The sequence below is a fragment of the Haliotis asinina genome, chromosome 4 (assembly GCF_037392515.1).
Source record: "Haliotis asinina isolate JCU_RB_2024 chromosome 4, JCU_Hal_asi_v2, whole genome shotgun sequence".
Classification (NCBI taxonomy): domain Eukaryota; kingdom Metazoa; phylum Mollusca; class Gastropoda; order Lepetellida; family Haliotidae; genus Haliotis; species Haliotis asinina.
Window position 1 is genome coordinate 26,968,166 of NC_090283.1, and position 20,400 is coordinate 26,988,565.

The following is a 20,400-nucleotide window of genomic DNA, read 5'->3' on the forward strand; positions in this document are numbered from 1 at the left end:
AAGGAAAGCAATACATGTAATTGCATTGGAGGTTTAACGAAACATTCCAAAGGAGCTTCTTGTGTTTTGGCAAATACATCTTTCAGTTGAGACGAATTTGCTCAAAGTAAGAGTGAGAAATGCTCTCTGCTGTGATGACTTGTCATCTGGATTCAATATTCCAGTGGTCAACTTGTGGACTGACTTTCCAATGATAACTCTTTGATAGGCTACCCGTGGTGCTACAAAGCAGTGAACACACTGGCACCTTATCTGCAGGATATGGTGGCTGGTAAACAAATAACTCAAGTCAGTTTTTGTGATAAGGGATTTTCACTTTATTGTTTTCTTTCAAAAATAAGAAGTTGTACCTACCACATGTAAGTTTCACGCAGACACCAGGAAGAAAGATTGAGATAAGAAAAATATCTTAAGGTTATATTGGCAATTGTGCTCCAGCTAACATTCGATTTATACTCTTTTTATTTTATTTTACCTGGCCAAAAGGCAAATACCAAGGTAACAGGGAAAACGTACAGTAATACAAATATTTGTTTCTCTTATTTAAGCTCTTGTGATGAATACAGATATGCACTCTCCACTTTCAGTGAACCTGCATTTGTGGTTTGATGACATAGCACGTGGCCATGCCTTGTGTTAACTAATGCAATTTCCGAAAAGAACCCTTCAACAATAATAGTTGTAAGGAGAATAGTGTTGAACAGATTTTTTACTAATAAATCGTGTACATTGAGTCTCCAAATTCCTGAGGAAGCAAATATAGTCCCTTGGTCACTAATCCCTCTAAAACCAATTCAATGGAGGCACAGCAACTGGAATGTCAGAAGTCCTCAAGGGAGACAACTCTTTTTGGCTAACACCTCTGTAATTCAAGTTTCTTCCTTGGATTTTCAAATATTAGCCAAGAAAAGTTGTTTCTCCCATGTCGGACGATTAAGTCACAGAGTGTTGATAATACGTTCGTTGGTAGGTAGATAGTTACTAGAATTTCACAGCAATAACAAAAATGAAAAAAAAACCCATTAACATGATGACAAGTGTCCAAAACTTGGGATGGTTTTTTTGTGGAGGGGAAAGGGAAGATCTTTGTGAAAGTGAACTTAAAGATATTTTTCATTTTGTTGATTGTATCTTGTGAACATCAATATGGAATTTCATCAAGCACATGAAACATGGTGACAGCTAAAAGAATATAAAAATATAAAAGACATTAGAAAAATTTGATATGACATGTTACAGTGTGATGATGAACAGCTGTCTAAAGTGAGAGTTGTAACACCTGTCCATGTTTGGGGCCAGTGGTCCCACATCTGGAGCCCAAAGCATGGACATATATCACAGGAAATTAGTACCCCTACAGTGAAAGATGTATCCTGTAAGGCACACCAACATTCCACACATACTAACAAGGTTAAAGCTATGTAGGATTGTTTATGTCGCTTGAAGCTGCTCACTATGAGACCTAAATCTGCATTTCACTCTTCAAATTTCTGATGTTTGGAGGATTATAATAACACTTTCTTCTTACAAAAATATTTCATTAATTACGATAGGACAGAAATTTTTACCACACTGCTTTGATGCGATTACTTAAAGACATCAAGTTTGAGAGAGATTTTTTTCTTCTAATAACGTGTACATTATTTTAAAAATATTGTTGGGGGGACAATTTTGAAAAAAAATCTAAAAGCTGGTGAAAATATCTAGTGTGAAGCCATTTAACATTTAACATTTTGACATGGGCAGTATAAAATAACAACATTGGCAGACAATATGGAAGCAGAGGAAACACTAGTTACCATAGGAACACTGATGCATCATGGGATGCGTCACAAGGTGATATCACAGAAGATAACCCTGACTTCCACTGACAAACTCTTCCAGAATTCTCTCCCCTGTCTCCAGGAAACCACTCATGAAACAACTACTCACCCAATCAAACAACAGCTCAACTTCAGTCCATAAGTACTTACACCTTTCCATAGCACTTCTCTAAGTTTCAAGCCATACCACTTACATACAGGTCCAAACATTAACAACCTCACTATTATATTTAAACTGTCAGTAACTCTTTAACCTTGCAACATGCTATTGTTTCAAATCATAGCTTCCTGTAAAGGAGAGTTGAATACGAAGGACAGTTTGCCCATGGTGTCAAGGACGAGTAGTGTGTTGATTCTCGAGGATCAAGAAGACAGTATGACGTTGGGCAACCTTAAGCTAAACTGAAATTGTTTCAACTGCCTAACTTATATTGTTTGTCTATTTTGCAAATTTCAATTTCAAAAGCATAAAGTAAAAGCAATACATTAGTACAAAAAAAGCCCACTCCTAACCGACCAAGACTACAAGCACTTCTGCAGTTAATGAGCTTCAGTCACTTGTGGGGTGAAGATGGCACATTGTTGTGAGAGACAGTACCAAATAAAATATAATTAGCAAAGTATGTGAGGCACTTGGGAACAGGGCAGAGTACAAACCAAAACATTATGTCTTGATCCATTGAACATTTGTAGCACTATGAAACTCATTTCTCAGTAGCCAAAATCCTTTTGTCTGCTGCAGCACAACAAACTCTTTGTGGGTTGGTCCTTGCATTAAGTAACGGAATACTGATCAATGAAGACTTAAACTTAATCCAGCAAAGTGGTTTGAAATTTCACATAACAGTCAACTTTAAGGTTACCCTCAGCAATACTGCCTTCTCAAGAACATCAAGTTCAAAAGTTCAAGCCATGCAAAAATAGAGTTCTATACATCAGAAAATATATACATGTGATGCCCATTGCGGGCTACAGTGAAGAAAGAGCCAGTTCATATTACAAAACTGTCTCAATAATGTGTCAGTTAATTTCATGTGATTTGGCACCAGATGACAATTGTTAATCTTATCAGTGTCTGAAAGGAATATGAATGACTAATAATGTTTTCAATGCATTATTGACTGTTTACCGAGACAGCTCTGGAAAACAAACTGGTTTGTAATAAATAATCGTGCCATTTGAATCCCTACTCATCTGTCCTCTCTAGAATATTTATCACAACATATCCTGTGATTGCCCACCAGCAGAAGTTGAATGATGTTTTAATTGTAAATGTCTGTGTTGTTTAAATCCGATCTCCTGTTATACTTAATATACAAAGGTAGATCAATAAACACTCTGCTTCTCTCAGTCATGTTCTCTCTTTGTGATCATAAAACTGTAAATAATTCTTATTTATGTAAGAAAAACTGAAATATTTCTATTCTGATGCAATTCTGAAACCAAACACTTTTTTATTCTCGAATCTTCACAATGAACCATTTATTGACAAAATATTGTCTTTACTCAATTTCATTCAAGCTAAGAAATCAGATACGAGAGTTGTATCCCTTCCTTCCAATTAGGGCCCCTCCTGCAATCTAGACATGTAGACAGTCATAAAAATTGTAATAACTGCCTTAGTGAGAAGGTGCCATTTAGTCATCAAAAATGTATTCAATAATTTACATTAATGTACAAGAAATACACTTAACAAGGAACAAAGTTTGAAATGTTCAAAGAAAAACATCATTCAGCTTCACATGTCCCCATATCCTTTTAACTGTTTCTTGTATAAAAACATAGCAAGATAGTATCAAATATCAGCAATATAGAAAATGTGTGTGTTTGCACAAAAAGTCACCATTAAGATATGACGGTATTCGAAGGTACAAAACGTGGAAAATATATACAAAACTTTGAGGATGCTATCGTGACGAGTCGACTCGGAGACTCTAAAATGTAGTATGAAAAGTGTAACAGTTACAACAAGTGCGGCCGTAGAGGCCGTCTTATACCAACAATGTCAACATCCAATACAGGGTACTATACAACGCAAGTAACCACAAGGATAATTACATTACACTTATCTAATGGGAGGGAGCCCACATAGATTGCACCGTCTTGAAAACAAATTAATGTACACATGGTAGCCAATGGTCCACAGTCATAGATCTCCACCTGAACACAACACACCTAAAACATGTTAACATATTGAAAATTCTTTCTAAAAATTGGCATATCAACATGCTGAATACGTATCAAATCTAGAAAATGGAACATGTTGAAATCTACAAGTGTGTGAAGTAAACTTAGTTCTAGACAAGGGACACATCTAGATGTGTCATCTAGAAATCGGGTACATCCCAAAGTACATCTTTAGAGCCTGGAACATCTTGCAAGAAAGTGTAACAATGCTATATAAAATGCTGTGTTACATTGTGAGTGAAGAAAATGTCACATGAACAAAACATGAAATAATGAATACTAATTTGGAAATCTTAGGAACTCCAGTCTGTTTTTAACAACAACAAACATCAAGGAAACAAAAGGTACATCAGGGCATGGGGACTAGATTCTTCATTGACATTTTGTCAAGTAGAATTGTGCTAGGTTGAAATGGTTGCTTAAGATGCTAATCAGACCAGTATATATATGCATCTCATAACAAATGAAAAGAATACCTAATTATACAGTTAATCTGTCATGGTACACAATATATTCCTCTGTATCAAAATGTATCAACTGATACCAAAATCGGATTGTCTTTAAATTTGTACTCACCAAAAGATCAGCTTCATCACATGCTTGCTTGATCGGCAGGTGTTTTTACCAACTGACACTCAACTCTACCATATGTCTATTGGATTGGACTGATTTTGGAAATTAAAATAACTGTGGTTCATGAACCTGCTATGATTTCAGTGTATCGCTTCAGATGGTGTTCCGACTGAACTCGGTAAGTACCCCATAAATCTGACCTTTGTTAATCAACACTATGATTTCAGTGTATATCACTTCAGATGGTGTTCCGACTGAACTCGGCAAGTACCCCATAAATCTGACCTTTGTTAATCAACACTAAATTGAGATTGTGTTTGAACTGAACTACAACCTGCATTTAAAAATATTTCAAAGCTGACCTCAACTGAGCTATTGTCTAGCGGAAACAAAGTCTGACTTAATGACGTAATGAAGAAAATGATGGCTTGTCATCTGAAAATTCCATAACTAAATGTGGTTATCATATCAGATTCACACCAGGCAGGAACGCAGTACCTCGTTCCAGACAGAGATCTTAGCGCAAAGACAATTTTAAACTCACACACCTAATGACCGACACATTATCATTGGAATTGAAAGGCTTTTGAGGAAAAAGGACCAGTGTGTCCCTTTAACATGATGATCTCAGTGCTAAGACCATCATAACTCCATTATTGTTGTAGTCACATGATCATGGACAAGTGTCCACAGTGATCTTAGCACTAAAATCCAAACTCTCATACCTTAACTTATCCATACAATAATCATATTACGATGATTGTAACATCCATACCCCAACACACATATGCATTCAGAGAAGCGCAAAGACGATATATACTCCCATAGCTAACACAAACCTACAGTGCTCAAATCATTTTCTGAAAAAAGGGCAAGGCCTTGGATCTGTTCAACAAAATGACCTGAGCACTTTCAGAGGTCTATGTTAATGGATGGGAGTTAAAACTGTCATAGAGCTAAAATCATTTCATAAACATGGGCCTATGTTGGCTCTTTGGTCAGAGACTTTCATACAGACCTGCTGTACAATACGAAACTCTTGCTACACCTAAACAATACAAAATATACAAAATAGGAATGAAAGATACGTTCAATGCTATCTTACAAATATAAGACGAATGTTCCTGTTTGTAAACATTTGTATCTTGGCAGAATAAATAACTTAAAGCCATTTAGAACACATAGAAAGTGAAAACAATCTAAACAATTTTTCACACTCAGAATAACTCTTTGCTACGAATCCCTTGAAACATTTGTACCGAAACGTGACACCAGTAACATGCTTAGCAAAAATACAAAACAAACTTATGCCTCTGAACTGAAAACATAACAGTCTTTCGGACATCTTTTTTTTGTGTGTGAAAAGGATACATTTTTTCTATAAACAGATAAACCAATACTGGGTAGGTATATGTTTTGTGTATTTGTTTGTGGTGACAGCGCCACTGAAGGGGGCAGGCTAGCTGCAAGTTGTATAACCATCAAAAACAAGTTATAGGGCCTTATTACAAAGGCTTTATGAAAGCAATGACGCACAGAAGGGAAACAGGTGGAAAATAATGTCCACAACAATCCCTCAATAACACAAGGACAAGCATAAACAAAATTATAACAGCACTATGTTCATATTACACTTGTCTGTCAATACAGCAAGATAGGAGGGAGTTTGTACAATATGTCAAAACAAAACCTGAAAAAAAAAACAGATTTCCTGTCTAATTATGAAATAAATAGATGCCACATTATGATGAAATAATTATCACATTATGATGAAATAGACCTTTTTCAGACATGCAGCATCTGTGGGACTACATGTCGAAAATTGACTAAAAATTAATAAAATTAGAACAATGGTTCATCTTCCAGCATCTGAGAATGTATTCCCTTTTGAATTCCTTGTTTAATTACGTGCAAATGACCTCACCATATACACAAGGGATGGCACAGAACCCTGATAATGCACACATGCGTGAGATAGTGTCAACAAGTTTTCACCTTACACGAACAAAACAGTAATACAGGTAGGAACAGTTCCTGGAAATAAAACGCTGAAAAACAGCTGTGGTCCCAGGTGTTATCACATAACAATGTCATACATCATCACACCAACATCAACGCTGTCCGATGGTGTCATCGGATGTCATCTCACCCTTTCGTTCAGGTGGTCCATGTCATCAGGTACTGTGATCCTGATGCAGCTCTCAAACACTACAGTCAGTCTCACAGAGCAGCTTCTGCGGCGACATCACCATCAGTAGGACATCGCAGCATCGGCTGCAGCGGCAGCTAAATGTCAGGAGGTGGAGGCCTTCTCAGCTCGCTCGAGAGCCAGCTCCTTGTTCAGCAGCTCCTTGATGCCTTGCTGGATTCTCTTCAAGTGTCCCACCTTTGTCACCCCGAGATCCTGGACACACAGTAATAATGGTAGCTTTCAGAAACCAAGATGTCACTACTAGATGTCCAAGTGAAATATATATCAGTGTGTATACTACTAACTTCGTTTAAAATATTGACCACCTCTCATCATGCACACTGAACTATAGAGGCACACTGGCTTCTCATTCAGTGTCTTTCACACAGTGTTATAAAGGCACACTGGCTTCTCATTCAGTGTCTTTCACACAGTACTAGTGTTATAAAGGCACACTGGCTTCTCATTCAGTGTCTTTCACACAGTATTAGGCACACTGGCTTGTGATTTGGTGTCTTTCAAACAGTATTACAGAGGCACACTGGCTTGTCATTTGGTGACTTTCACACAGTATTATAGAGGCACACTGGCTTGTCATTCGGAGTCTTTCACACAGTATTATAGAGGCACACTGGCACACTGACTTGTCATTCGGTGTATTTCACAAAGTACTATAGAGGCACATGGCTTGCCCTTTCATGTCTTTCACACAGTATTATAGAGGCATACGGGCTTGTCATGCAAAGTAACTCGAAAACTAATAGACATAACATACTCAGTGAAACGCTGATCATAATCTAAACACCATACCAACTGTGTGAGGTTTTTACAAAATTTTTGTCCTAATAATAAAAAAGTTCTTTACAAACTGTCATTAAAATATTGACACAGTTCCTTGTTTATTACAAGGGAGGAGTGCAGAGAACGGCACAGCTAAGTGTTTGAGAAGCATGTGCACAGGGGCGAGAAAGTTATTTATTCATTCACCTGTGCTGTGCTGTCTTCATGCTTTCTCACACACCTGGCTGCCCCTTTCTCAGCACTCCCCCCTCATATCAAATAGTGACCTCTGTCAATATTTTGATGATACTTTGTTAAACAACTTTTTCATTTTAAGGAAAAATATTCTGCAAAAACCTCACAGAGTTGGCATGATGTTCTGATTATGATCAGCGTTTCACTGTATGTTATGTTTATTAGTTTTCGAGCTAGACTGCAATTTATTGGTCTATACCTTGTCACAACAATACAATGTCACAACATGATACTCACCTTGAGATCTCTCCGCTCCAAGTTGAGGAGCTCTGACCCACGGATCTCATGGCTGATGAAGGAGTCCCTGTACTCCCCTAGTGAGAGTTTTTCCAGCCAGACTCCGACTTCCTCAGGGGTCCAGCCTCGAACCTCAAACCCTGGTGACAAATACACATCATGAGGACACAGGAAAATTTTATTACATTTTCATCTGTCTCATTACCAAACCCTAGGGAAAATACACACTTTCAGCTCACAATAATTTATTTTACTTTTTTACGTCCAACCGCAAAGCCACGAAACTACTACTAGTATTATTCCATCACTTCCTCATCTCTTTATTATACCATACTTGCTTGAAGTGACCAGAATGAGAATAAATGTTAATAAAGTGTTGATATATCACTACAAGGCTTCTAATATTTATACATGAACAGCATTTATTCCTTACACATTTTCACATAAATTTCATGAGATGTTTTAAAACCTCAATCATTAACGCTACCACTTGGAAAGATCAAAGGTCTATGTCAATCAAACAATAAATTCCCCTTTTTACAAGTGTCCTGTTTATGCAATGCTGAGGATGAATATCATTTTACACCTGCAGATCTAAGATGTACATCTAACATAATAACTAAATTTATGTTGACTACACACAAATTCTGTCATGCACATTTCAGGGCGACACAATTCTTCCAGTTGCAAGAGAAGAAAATATAATATATATCACAAAAACCAATTTAAAAGAAAACCTAAATATTACTCAACTGTTGAAGATATGACTGTAATTACACATTGTGTAACAACATCGCGTGATGCCATACGTATGACGTCAAAGTATTCTACAGTTATGACGTCACAATGATAATACCTCTGTCACAATAGTATTAGACCAGAAAGCTAACTGTCACCACTCTCGTTATGAAAGAAGTACATTGCTCGATATTATTTTGCTAGGCAAGGAATAAATAAAATGCTAAACTATGTCCCTTGTATCACCACATTTATGAAACTTGTGAATGGTATTGGTATCTAACTCACTTTCGCTCGTTAGATACCAAACCACTCACTCATTTCATAAATATATTAATACAGGGGATATAGTTTAGTCTTCTCTACTCCTTTCATCTTACTGCAGTCAAAACACAGTGATTGGAAAATATCAATGCTCCCTTAGAGTTTGATTCCCACTTCACAAAACCATTTACACAGACAAATAAAACCAACAAAAACAAAAAAAGCATAATCTGAATTCAACTTCAAGAAAACTAGAGTCAATGCCAACATCTTGATTACATTCATCACAACAGTCAACATCACTATGTCCTATGGTTAAGGATAATTTAAGTGTCCAAGAAAGCAAAATGGTGCTGCTCAGTGTTAATGACTACCATGCAGGATATTTACCAGGCATTTGTCATGTTTTGGCAACAACGTGACACATTGAGTCATGGGTCAAGAAAAGTCTATTCTCGCCATCATTTATGGTCAGTTATTCAGAGTATCATCGCTCCATTTCATCAGCCATGTTAAGATAAGTGGGTTACTAAGGTCCTCGGGATCACTAAGATTTCAAATTTAACGATGTCAAAAACGTTTCACGATAACATTGGACAAGGGGCACTCATATGTCATGACAAATTTCAAACAAAGGTACCCTGAAACCCTGAAACTATTGTCTACCATAGTTTTGTTAAGGAATCACCTTCAACAAATCCACTTACTACAGCTACTCTCCCATACAAGGAAGCATATTTCTGCCCTGTATCATTGAACTCAAAGTAAAGCTACAAAAAGCGAGAGAGTGAGAGTAACTTAGTAGCATAGCAGGAAACACCAGAAATGGGCTTCACATATTGTACCCATGTGGGGATCGAACCTTTGGTGTGTAGACTGATCGCTTTTACCACTGAATCACCACACCATGCAAAGCAGCAGAAGGTAATGGTAAATGATAAAAGCTTGAAGACATAACACTAACTAACACACAATAACATCCAAAAACAACAATACAACCACAATATTCAAACAAAAACCACATTTCATGCCAAAGACGTCCAAACTGACATTGACACAAGGGAGATAACTCTCACCTGGAGGGAGACTACTCCTGCCTCCTTTCTCCTTTTCCTTCCCCTTTCCCTTCAACTTGCTGTACACCTTGCTGAACTTGCCACCATGTTTGTGGCGTTTATGCTGTTCTATCATCTGCACCTATAAGCAACGTATCTATGGTTACGGCCTAGAGGTCATATTTCCATGTTTCACATGACCAAGTGATATGAAACACAAAAATAACCGTTTGCAATCCAACACTCTGGTCACAGTTTGCTGGGACTCTACTAGCCTCATAATATATTTTTTTTTACAGCAAATCATACTGAGTTAAAGAAGACTACAGTACAAGATAATACTAGCATGAGTACACAGACTGCTAAAAGCTTGCTACAAGTTCAGCTTTAACTGCAGAACCACTATCTTACTATCCCTTATTCCCTATGAAGCGAGGATAATATTAACACCAAGACCTATTATTTCAGCCTATGAAAGCATTGTACAAAGGCCCAAAATGACTTTGGAATTTGACAATAGAGATACAACGACGTCCCCTGATCAATCCTGGTCCATAAATCTAGAAGAACTATCTTTTTTTATTAGGAGGGACTACTTTTGCCGTACTCACTTCCTCTGGTGTCTGTGTGTACTGGCCCACCCCACTGATGTTGGCAACCTTCTTCATCTCCACCTCCAGTGTGGCCAGGCACATGCTAAGCTTCTCCTCGATGTCGTGCCAGAGGTGCTGCAACATCATCACAAAATGCTGTAGTTTGCTACAACATTGCACACAGAGCAAAGGAACAACACAGCATATGAGTATTATGGTGCTCTGGCAATTCATCAAGATTTCATATTTATAAGTATTTTTTCATTAAACACAGTTAATGAGTTACTTTTGATACTACTTGCTATGTCATGGCACATTAGCTCAAAGTGGGTGGAAAGGCAGCATGAGATTACACTTTCAAAAAGTTGCAGTGGTGCATGTTCACAATGGCTGGTGCAGGGTGACTTCAGTAACAGGCTGCACCTGGTGCAAGTAACAATAAATATTCCAGCATCTTACACCTGTTACATGTTTTAATTGACCATAAGTAATACATTCCTCTCTGCATAACACCTTACAAGGAGAAAAATTTGTGAACTCATAAATCAGTTACAAAACAATAACCAAATAAATTATCAAAGCCTCGCATGATACAATTTTTTTCCCTAATAATATGATATTATTTCTAAAACCCTTAGATAGTCTGTCTCTCCGTCTTTTCAATGCACACATTTTCATCCCACAGATGTGCCAGAAACCATGGGGTCGAATCGTGGTATGACCTATCTAGGTTTCTGAGACCCATGCCATGCCTACAATGATTCTGTTACAATTTTCATTACTGTTATATGTTGTCCTTATTTATCATATAATGGAGAGTGTTATCGATGCAATAAACCCATCTAATAAACTTGGTATCCAAATTTAGACCTAGATCTAACATCTAGATCATAACAGTAATGAAAATTGTAACAGAATCATTAATCACGTATCATCATGGGGTCAGGTTCTGTTGAATGTATCTGATACCGAGTACTTGCTATGAAAATTTCTTGACAAGTATTTATATTACCGTTTAGAACCAGTGACATTATTTTATGGTGCAGCCAAAATTATGATAGTGCAGCCAAACCTATAAGCCAGGTTGTACTCAGCGCAGGTACTGTGAAACCCCCCAAATCACACCCTGAATAGCTGCAGACATTAATCAGTTAATGGTAAACACACAAGTACAGGCATGGCTCTCAGAAACCTAGAAAGGTCATACCATGATTCAACCCCATGGTTTCTGGCACATCTATGGGATGTAAATGTGTGCATTGAATAGACAAAGAGACAGACTATCTAAGGGTATTAGCAAAGAAATAGGAAGAGGAAGATGGGGAGAGATTAAATGCGAGTGACCATCATTTGAGAAGTAGGAAGTATGTCAGTAGTGAAGGAGAGAGAAAAAAGGTTTTCAACAGAGAGAAAGGGAGTGAAATTGTTTAGAAAAAATGACTGCTTACAACACTGGACATGGCAGGAGCCTTGTCAGAGAGGAACAGGCTTGCTTCGTTGTAAAGGAGCTTAACGCTGTGAAGTAGGTCAGACACTTGACTCCGTAGTGTGGGCTGAAACAACAACAGTCATCTTAAAACACAAAATCAGAGCCACAAGCAATTGGAGTGAGTGAGTATGGTTTTAACGCTGGTTAAAACAAAATTCAAGCAATATCACGGCAGAGGACATCAGACATTTGCTTCATACATTATACCTATGTGGGGAATCGAACCCGGGTTTTCAGCCTGACAAGCCAATGCTCTAACCACTCGGCTAATCCACCACATACACATATCTCCACAGCAGCAGCAGCAGCAGCAGCAGAGAACACAATACCTGTACCAAGCAGGTGTATATGCCTCCTGTAATGTCTCATGATGACAGGCACTGATCAGGTAAATTGTACCTGCTGGAATGTTCATCAGCATCACCTCAGCTATATATATCATTTTAAAATATTTTTTCATTAAGGTATGATTCACATGCAGACACAAAGAGTGAGTGAGTTTAGTTTTACGCTGCTCTCAGCAATATTACAGCTATATGGCGGTGGTCTATAAATAATCAAGTTTGGACCAGACAAACCAGTGATCAACAGCATGGGCATCGATCTGCACAACTGGGAACCGATGACATGTGTCAACCAAGTCAGCGAGTCTGACCACCCGATCCCGTTAGTCGCCTCTTACGACAAGCATAGTCACCTTCATTGGCAAGCATGGGTTGCTGAAGACCTATTCTACCCCGGACCTTCACATGTACAGATACAAAGGAACTCAAATCTTAATCAATGCAGCCAGCACTTCAGCACCTCTCCAATGTAATGGCAAGTTTCATTGCAAAAGACAGGTTTGAATTTGGCACAAATAAACCATGGTATGGTGTTATTAGTCAATATTTTCACCCAGCTGTAAGAACAGAGATGTAGTGAGCATATCCACATGGGACTGTCCTCCATCACCCTAGATTGTCACATGTTTACAAGTCATCAGACATTCAATACTCATTTACAAAATGCCACAGTCCATCCTAATACACCAGAGGTAAAAAAAATACTAAGTTCTGATTTTACAAACTGTAATTAATTATCTCAATAATGCAATACACAAATACAGTCTACGTAAACCATTCCCCAATACTTTTCGTTACACTCCACTACTGAGTCTAACTAAACCTTATGGGAGGTCGCGTCAGATAACCTTTGAGATTCACCAATCAGAACACAGCTTACCAAATCGTGAAAGTGCACATTCGCACATCCCTTACAAACTTTTTATCTCGAAAAGGTTCATACCTGAACGATTCCGAATGCCATTTAGCGTACGATCGCTTCCAGGTGATGCACATGGCGTACGTACAACCATGACAACGGTGAGTAAATAGTCGCTGAAAATAGTGTTTTGGGCAATATTCAAGGATGTCATCTTGTGGAAATATCAGCTAATGGTAACCATGTCAACAGAAACCCCAAAGCGTATATACCACAGTTCAAATAAGTGTGTTATATGTAGATATTTGTTTGTGGAGAAATCTGTGTCAGTACCCTGAATATTTTGAAAGTCCTTCCGATCCCTAAATAATAGCCGTTGTCTGATTGGTTAAATCTATTTATTTAATCGTCTCCCGTTTGATTGGACGGTCATTGGTCGCTCAAAGGTTACCTGACGCGACCTTCTACTAGGTTTTGTTAGACTCAGTAGTGGAGGGTAACGAAATACACAGAGACTAAGTTTACTTAGACTGTACACAAATACCACCATGCCATTCAAACATCCTTTAAATCACAAGCAAATTATGACAAATATGACAAATGTCAAGTAGCCACAACATTCTTGTTAAGAATAATAAACAACTGAATGCTAGAACATGCACATCAAAACATAATGACTGTTAGGACATAATCACATTTCAAATGTTAATTTATTCAAAACATGAACTTACATGCACAATAATGTAAAATCAAGATCAAAATCTAAATTTGGAAGCATCTGAAATAAATGAAAGAATGCTACAAACAATCTATTGTGCACTCAAACAAGCAATCATAAAAAAAAAAAATAAATCAACACAAAACAGATAACATAAAGACTTCCTAAAAACCTTGGGGTGAATTAATGAAACAGAAAACAAATGGCAAACTCTCCAAGATAACAATACAACTAGTGACACAAACCTGGTACGTCTCAGACTCCGAAGACTCAAGCTGACGTGAGAAAAAAAAAATCACATCATTTCTCATTTTTTATCTTTGCCTTAATGAATCTCAATTATCACAGTTTTGCCCACGAATCTGTGAAACTTCTAGCAGCAAACTAAGTTAATAAATTGGATTTCAAGCCCAACAGAAAATATAGCTTAGTGGATAGTTTCCTTGAACTGAAATTCAGCATTATTAACTTCTTATCAAGTGCAAGTTTTTGTCTTTTGACATACAGATATAGTGCTAATGTGAGTGAAATAGAGAAAACAACATCATCAGTATCAATGACCTGAGATAAACTTTTCAAGGCATGTTTACACTGTTGAAACAAATTTAGGTAAGAAACAAAGAAGAAGTAAAAGGGGCAAGTAACCGAGTTGGGCCTTATGTTGCTTTGAACAATATTCCAGCAGTATTATTATGTAGGGGACACCACAGATGGTTTTGACACATTGTACCCATGTGAGATTCGAACCTAGGTTCTCAGCATGACGAGTGAATGCATAAACCACTGTGCTACCCCACTGCCTAAAGACATAAGGAACTTTTGTTCACTTTCACTTACAATTGTGTGTTGATCTGTCACAACTGTTTCATGAAACACACACACAATTGGCCTTTCAATTTAAGCACAAATGATCATCCTTTAAAATAACAGCAGTGAGTGAAATGCGGTCATACCACACAGTATATGTTTTCTACAGAAATAACAGTCATCTGTCCTAATGACAATCTTGCTTATCTTTAATTCATAAAATTCCCTCCCTCCAAATCTGCTGAATGGCTTTCTTCAAATCTTACCCTAAATGTTTCTAACTTTCATCCATGATTGTATCAGCACCTTGAGCATGTACTAGTTGCCTGGATATGTACTCTATATAAATATCCTATAATTAATCACATTAAAGTCTAACTTTCATTCCTAAAAACCCATCTGACATCATAACAAGTGTTTGCCACTAACATGGCTACATCCCCTGCTGCTAAAGAATGAAATATTAATAACATATATTTTTGCTCACATACAAGATGAGTGAAGTGACTGGTGTCTGGATAATTACCCAAAGTAGTCTGTCAACAAAATTGAGGACACTGGTTGCAATGTTTTATGGAATATTGTGTTAACATAAGTTCGAAAAGTGGACAAAATAGTTGGTCATATTTAAAATAAGATCAAGGTCACCAAAATCGGCTAGTGTTTGCACAATCCCTAATGTAGATTCATCAAATGTAAGCTGTCACCAAATATCAAGACATCAAATAAAATAGTTCACAAGATATGTTAAAGAGTGTTCAAAGTGTCGTAGTGACCTTGAAAATAAGCTCAAGGTCACCAAAACTGTCTGGTGTCTGCATAATCCCCCAGTGTAGGCTGTCACTAAATTTGCCAATATTGGGTACAATAGTTAATGAGATGTCACGTGAACAAGAATCAGAAAAGTGGCCAAAGTGTCATGGTGACTGACTGGTGTTTGCGTAATCCACCAATGTCGCCTGTCACCAAATTTGAAGATAATGGGTACAATAGTTCATGAGATATCGCATTAACTAAAATCTAAAAAGTGGCCAAAGTGGTGTGATGACCTTGAAAATTAGCTCAAGGTCAGCAAAACTGTCTGGTGTCTGCATAATCCCCCAATGTAGACTGTCACCAAATTTGCCAATATTGGGTACAATAGTTCATGAGAAATCACGTTAACAAGAATCAGAACGCACATACGGATGTACAGACATCGCTCAATACACAGTTCTAAGATGCTTCGGTGAAGGATCAAAGGCACCAACAATACTTTATCAGACGGTAATGTGCACTTTTTGCATTATGTCACAATGTGTTGAAGTCACAGCGCCATTCCAGTCTGCCCCCTCGTAATCAAACTTTTTTGCATTACGTCACAATGTAAAAAAGTCATAATGCAATCGTGGAATGTCGCATGACTGGTCAGCTTCACCGTCATTTGTTTTCTGCCATAGATTAATCCAAATTAGGCTTAGACATTATTAAATACGGCATCTTAGAAAAGAAATACAGTTCGCTCTACCACCATGTATAGTGCAATAAAGCACACTTTCGCCCTGAACTCTCATATCTTTAAAGCACTCGGACGCAAGCATCCTCGTGTTTTAACTATAATAGTTCAGGGCGAACAAGCATCAGAGTGCTTTAAATGATATAATAGTTCAGGGCGAAAATGTGCTTTATTACACTATACATGGTGGTAGAGCAAACTGTGTTTCTTAAATAAAGTCAATTAATTGGGATCAATAGATACATTTGAAACAGACAAGTGTTTGCCATTAACATGGCAATGTCCTCCACCACTAAAGAAGAATGGAATATTTCTAATATATTCACTACTTTTCACTTACACACAAGATACATAAAATGACTGGACAGTCATCCAATGTAGGCTGTTGAAAAAATTGATTACATCGGTTGCAATGTTTTATGGAACATTGCTTTAGCATTCGCTCAAAAAGTAGACAAAATGTTGGGGTCATATTGAAAATAAGATCAAGGTCACCATAATCAACTGGTGTCTGCCTAATTCCCCACTGTATCATGTTAACATGAGTTTGAAATGTAGTCAAGAGTCGCCATGACCTTAAAAATACATTCAAGGTCAACAAAATTGACTGGTGTTTGCACATTCCTCAAATTTAAGCTGTCCTCTAATTTGAAGACATTGAGTGCAACATGTCATGAGATATTGCATTAACAAGAATTTGAAAAGCAGTCAAAGAGTTGGAGTGACCTTGAGAATAAGGTCAAGATCAACAAAATCAACTGGTCAACTGTGTAATCCACAATGTCGACTGTCACCAAATTTGAAGACATTGGTTGAAAATAAGGACAAGGTCACCCAAATCAACTAGCGTCTGCGTAATCCTCCAATGTTGGTTTTCACCAAATTTAAAGACATTGTGTACAACAGTTAATGAGATATCGCGATAACAAGAAACGGGACATACATACACTGTTAAATACACAGTCCTCCATTCCACACTTCGACAGGGGGACAATTATGCAAACCACAAAATGGAAATGCTAACCCAGGGTTTTGATCTCTGCTCTCTGAGCAATGTCCCTTCTTATTTCGAACTACTGCCTTAACGATGAGAAAGAAAAAGTAATCACCTCAGGCAGTTTTCCTGAAGGGTACAGACGATCCAAACAAGACGAGGCCTGTTGAGCAAGGGGAAATAATTCTTGTTCTATTGTACTGTGACTTCGGGCAGCTACCTTCACACTGAAAGAAGAAAAGAATTTCTTTTAACAAGAGAAATCATAAAGTTGGCTACTTCACAATTTCCATGACGTTCTTGTCTTAGAATGTCCACTTCCCAAGAAGATCTGAGTGAGTGAATGAGTGAGTGAGTGAGTTTAGTTTTACGACGCACTCAGCAATATTCCTTCCAGCTATATGGCGGCGGTCCGTAAATAGTCAAGTCTGGATCAGACAAACCAGTGATCAACAGCATGAGCATCAATACGTGCAATTGGGAACAGATGGCGTGTCAGTCAAGTCAGCGAGTCTGACCACCCAATCCCGTTAGTTGCCTCTTGCAACAAGCCGTTTATGGCAAGCATGGGTTGCTGAAGATCTGCTCTACCCCAGATCTTCATGGGTCCGAGAAGATCTAAGCTGCAATTGGTCCTCAGCAAAACAGGCTTCTCCTTAAAGGCAACTAACGTAATCAATCTATCAGGATCACTACAATCCTACAGCTTTGATACAGCTTTGAGAGCTGCATTTGACAACAGACATGGCTTCCATGAGTCAGTGATTTGTACTTCCAAGCACATCCTTAAAACAACATCATGTGTTGTGTAACCTGACATAGACATATCATGCTTTCTACTCACCATCTTATAAGCGATGCTGCTGCCTCCACGAAGTTTAGCAATATGTGGGCCTCATCTTCTGACAAAGGTGCTGGCTGGGGACTGATTGACCGGTCTATCTTCTGCTTCTCAGACCACGATTTTAACACATTCTCGAAAGTCTGAAATAGGGTATTACAAACTGATATAAACCACAAGCTGAAAAGCCACAGTTGTGGATATGCATTTAAAACAGTAAAATTCTCTGAAAAACAATTTTAACACAATGCGGGCAATGAAATAACACAATCAAAATATAATTTCTAGGTATCATCTGCTGTACACTAGATGATGGTTACGCCCAAACTGCTACAACAAAATCTTAACGTTAAATCACAAATGCAAATGAGACTAGAGGTGTGACAGTATATTGTAGTATCAATAAACATATCTGAACTTTTTTTCACATCCTGATATACATCTCTGACCTCAAAATTGTTAATTGTCACCAGAAATTGATGGTTTTGTCAAAATTTACAGTTACTTGATATCACAATATATGTTTCAAAAGAAAATAACTAACCCAAAGCATATTGTATCATTCCAAGATTTCGCGATAAGTATCATATCATGAATTTTCTGTATCGTCACCCCTCTAGCTGAGACTGTATTTCTTTAATCTCGACAAGTAGCTTCATCAACTGACCCTGTCTCTGGTGAGCATCTGTGCTCGATTTTTGTGTACGATGCGGATAAAGCCGGGAGGTTGTGTCCACGCCTCCCCATCCACCTGCACAGGTACGCCCTCATCCCCCAGGATGGTGATCTTCACAGTCCGACACTGCAACACCAACACCCACTGTAGATGTCGTCCACAGTTATGATTCTCAAACTATGTAGGTGTTCTAGCTGGGCTTCAGATAATTTTTCAACACGTGGAGTAAGTACGCCTTAATTTTTCAATATAGAACTACTGGGAAAAGTAAGAGTACTGAATGGAATTAAATGGCGAGTAAGTAATCTCACGTTTTGTTTCATATATGCACCTAAACATTGCTACTCTTGTGTCAATAGGTTAATAAACAATAAAGCAATACTTTTTCAGATAAATACATCCATAAATGATTCTAAGACCATACACCCTTGCTGTGGTGAGTATCTGCTATGATTTTAATATTTTTTTCCCTACCATATCGTGCATATTTTTTATCCATACATATGCCAATATGGCCCTTATCTGGAGCTTTGGTTCTATCATCTGCGCTGAATTCCATCTGTCAACAGTCCTCATTGACACTACAACTTCCAAAAGGTCCCTAGCACCAGCTTCTGTCAGTTACTGAAGTCAATGGTTTGGACTAAAAGTTCTCTCTTGACATTAGAAGTAAACATCTGAGTTTTTGATCTTGATAAATATTAGGCATCCCACTTAAGGAGGGAATCAATCTTTGACCATTAGAATACATCCCTTACGTAGTCATATGCCAAACCGCACACCTTCATGTGTGTGTTCAGCTTAAACCGAACAGCTGCCTAACACTGTATAAAAACTGTTTAATTTTTTTCTACAGGCAGGTGGATATCATGTTGGCAAGATAAATTTGTTGAAGAAGTACAGTGGAACATATATTAGGTCTTTCAATGGTATTTAAAGTGAGGGAAAGTTTAGTTTCACACCACACTCAGCAATGTTCCAGCTACATGGTGGGGTTTCATAAATAATCGAGTCTGGATCAGACAATCCAATGATCAACAGCATGAGCACCAATCTGCACAATTCGGAACCACTAACATGTCGACCAAGTCAGCAAGCATGTCTACCCGATTCCATTAGTCACCTCTTAAGACAAGCAAAGTCACCTTTTGGGAGAAGCATGGGTTGCTGAAGACCTATTGTGCCCCAGATATTTACAGGGTTGAATGACATTTAGAGGTGAGGTGAGGTGAAATAGGGTTTATCATTGCAATTAAGAATATTTCACTCATGTACGACATGTATATGTGTTTTTGTGCGGCTTGTACTAGCACAGACTACAGCTGATTTTATAAAGTGCTAGCTCACTGAGATACCATGCTGCAGTTAGGCAGGGACCAACAAGTACTAAATTTCAAAGTCTTTTGGTATGATACGTTTTGAAGTGTATTGTTACTCCTTCATCAAGGTTCTGGAGTACATCATCACTCCTTCATCAAGAT

General features: G+C 37.9%; 1 protein-coding gene across 2 annotated transcripts in view; it reads right to left on the bottom strand.

Moving 5' to 3' along the window:
* Positions 1–707: 707 nt before the first annotated feature.
* The window catches only part of LOC137281457 (diacylglycerol kinase delta-like), a 153,606-nt gene continuing 133,913 nt past the window's right edge, over positions 708–20,400 (bottom strand). For both annotated transcript variants that reach the window (XM_067812695.1, XM_067812696.1), the window contains 9 exons: positions 18,911–19,045; positions 18,247–18,386; positions 17,518–17,629; positions 14,352–14,381; positions 12,145–12,249; positions 10,715–10,831; positions 10,125–10,245; positions 8,047–8,186; positions 708–6,987 (listed from right to left, as the gene is read on the bottom strand). In XM_067812695.1, the coding sequence (XP_067668796.1) occupies positions 6,877–6,987; positions 8,047–8,186; positions 10,125–10,245; positions 10,715–10,831; positions 12,145–12,249; positions 14,352–14,381; positions 17,518–17,629; positions 18,247–18,386; positions 18,911–19,045 (1,011 nt within the window). In that variant the 3' untranslated portion in view covers positions 708–6,876. The remainder of the gene's footprint in view (positions 6,988–8,046; positions 8,187–10,124; positions 10,246–10,714; positions 10,832–12,144; positions 12,250–14,351; positions 14,382–17,517; positions 17,630–18,246; positions 18,387–18,910; positions 19,046–20,400) is intronic.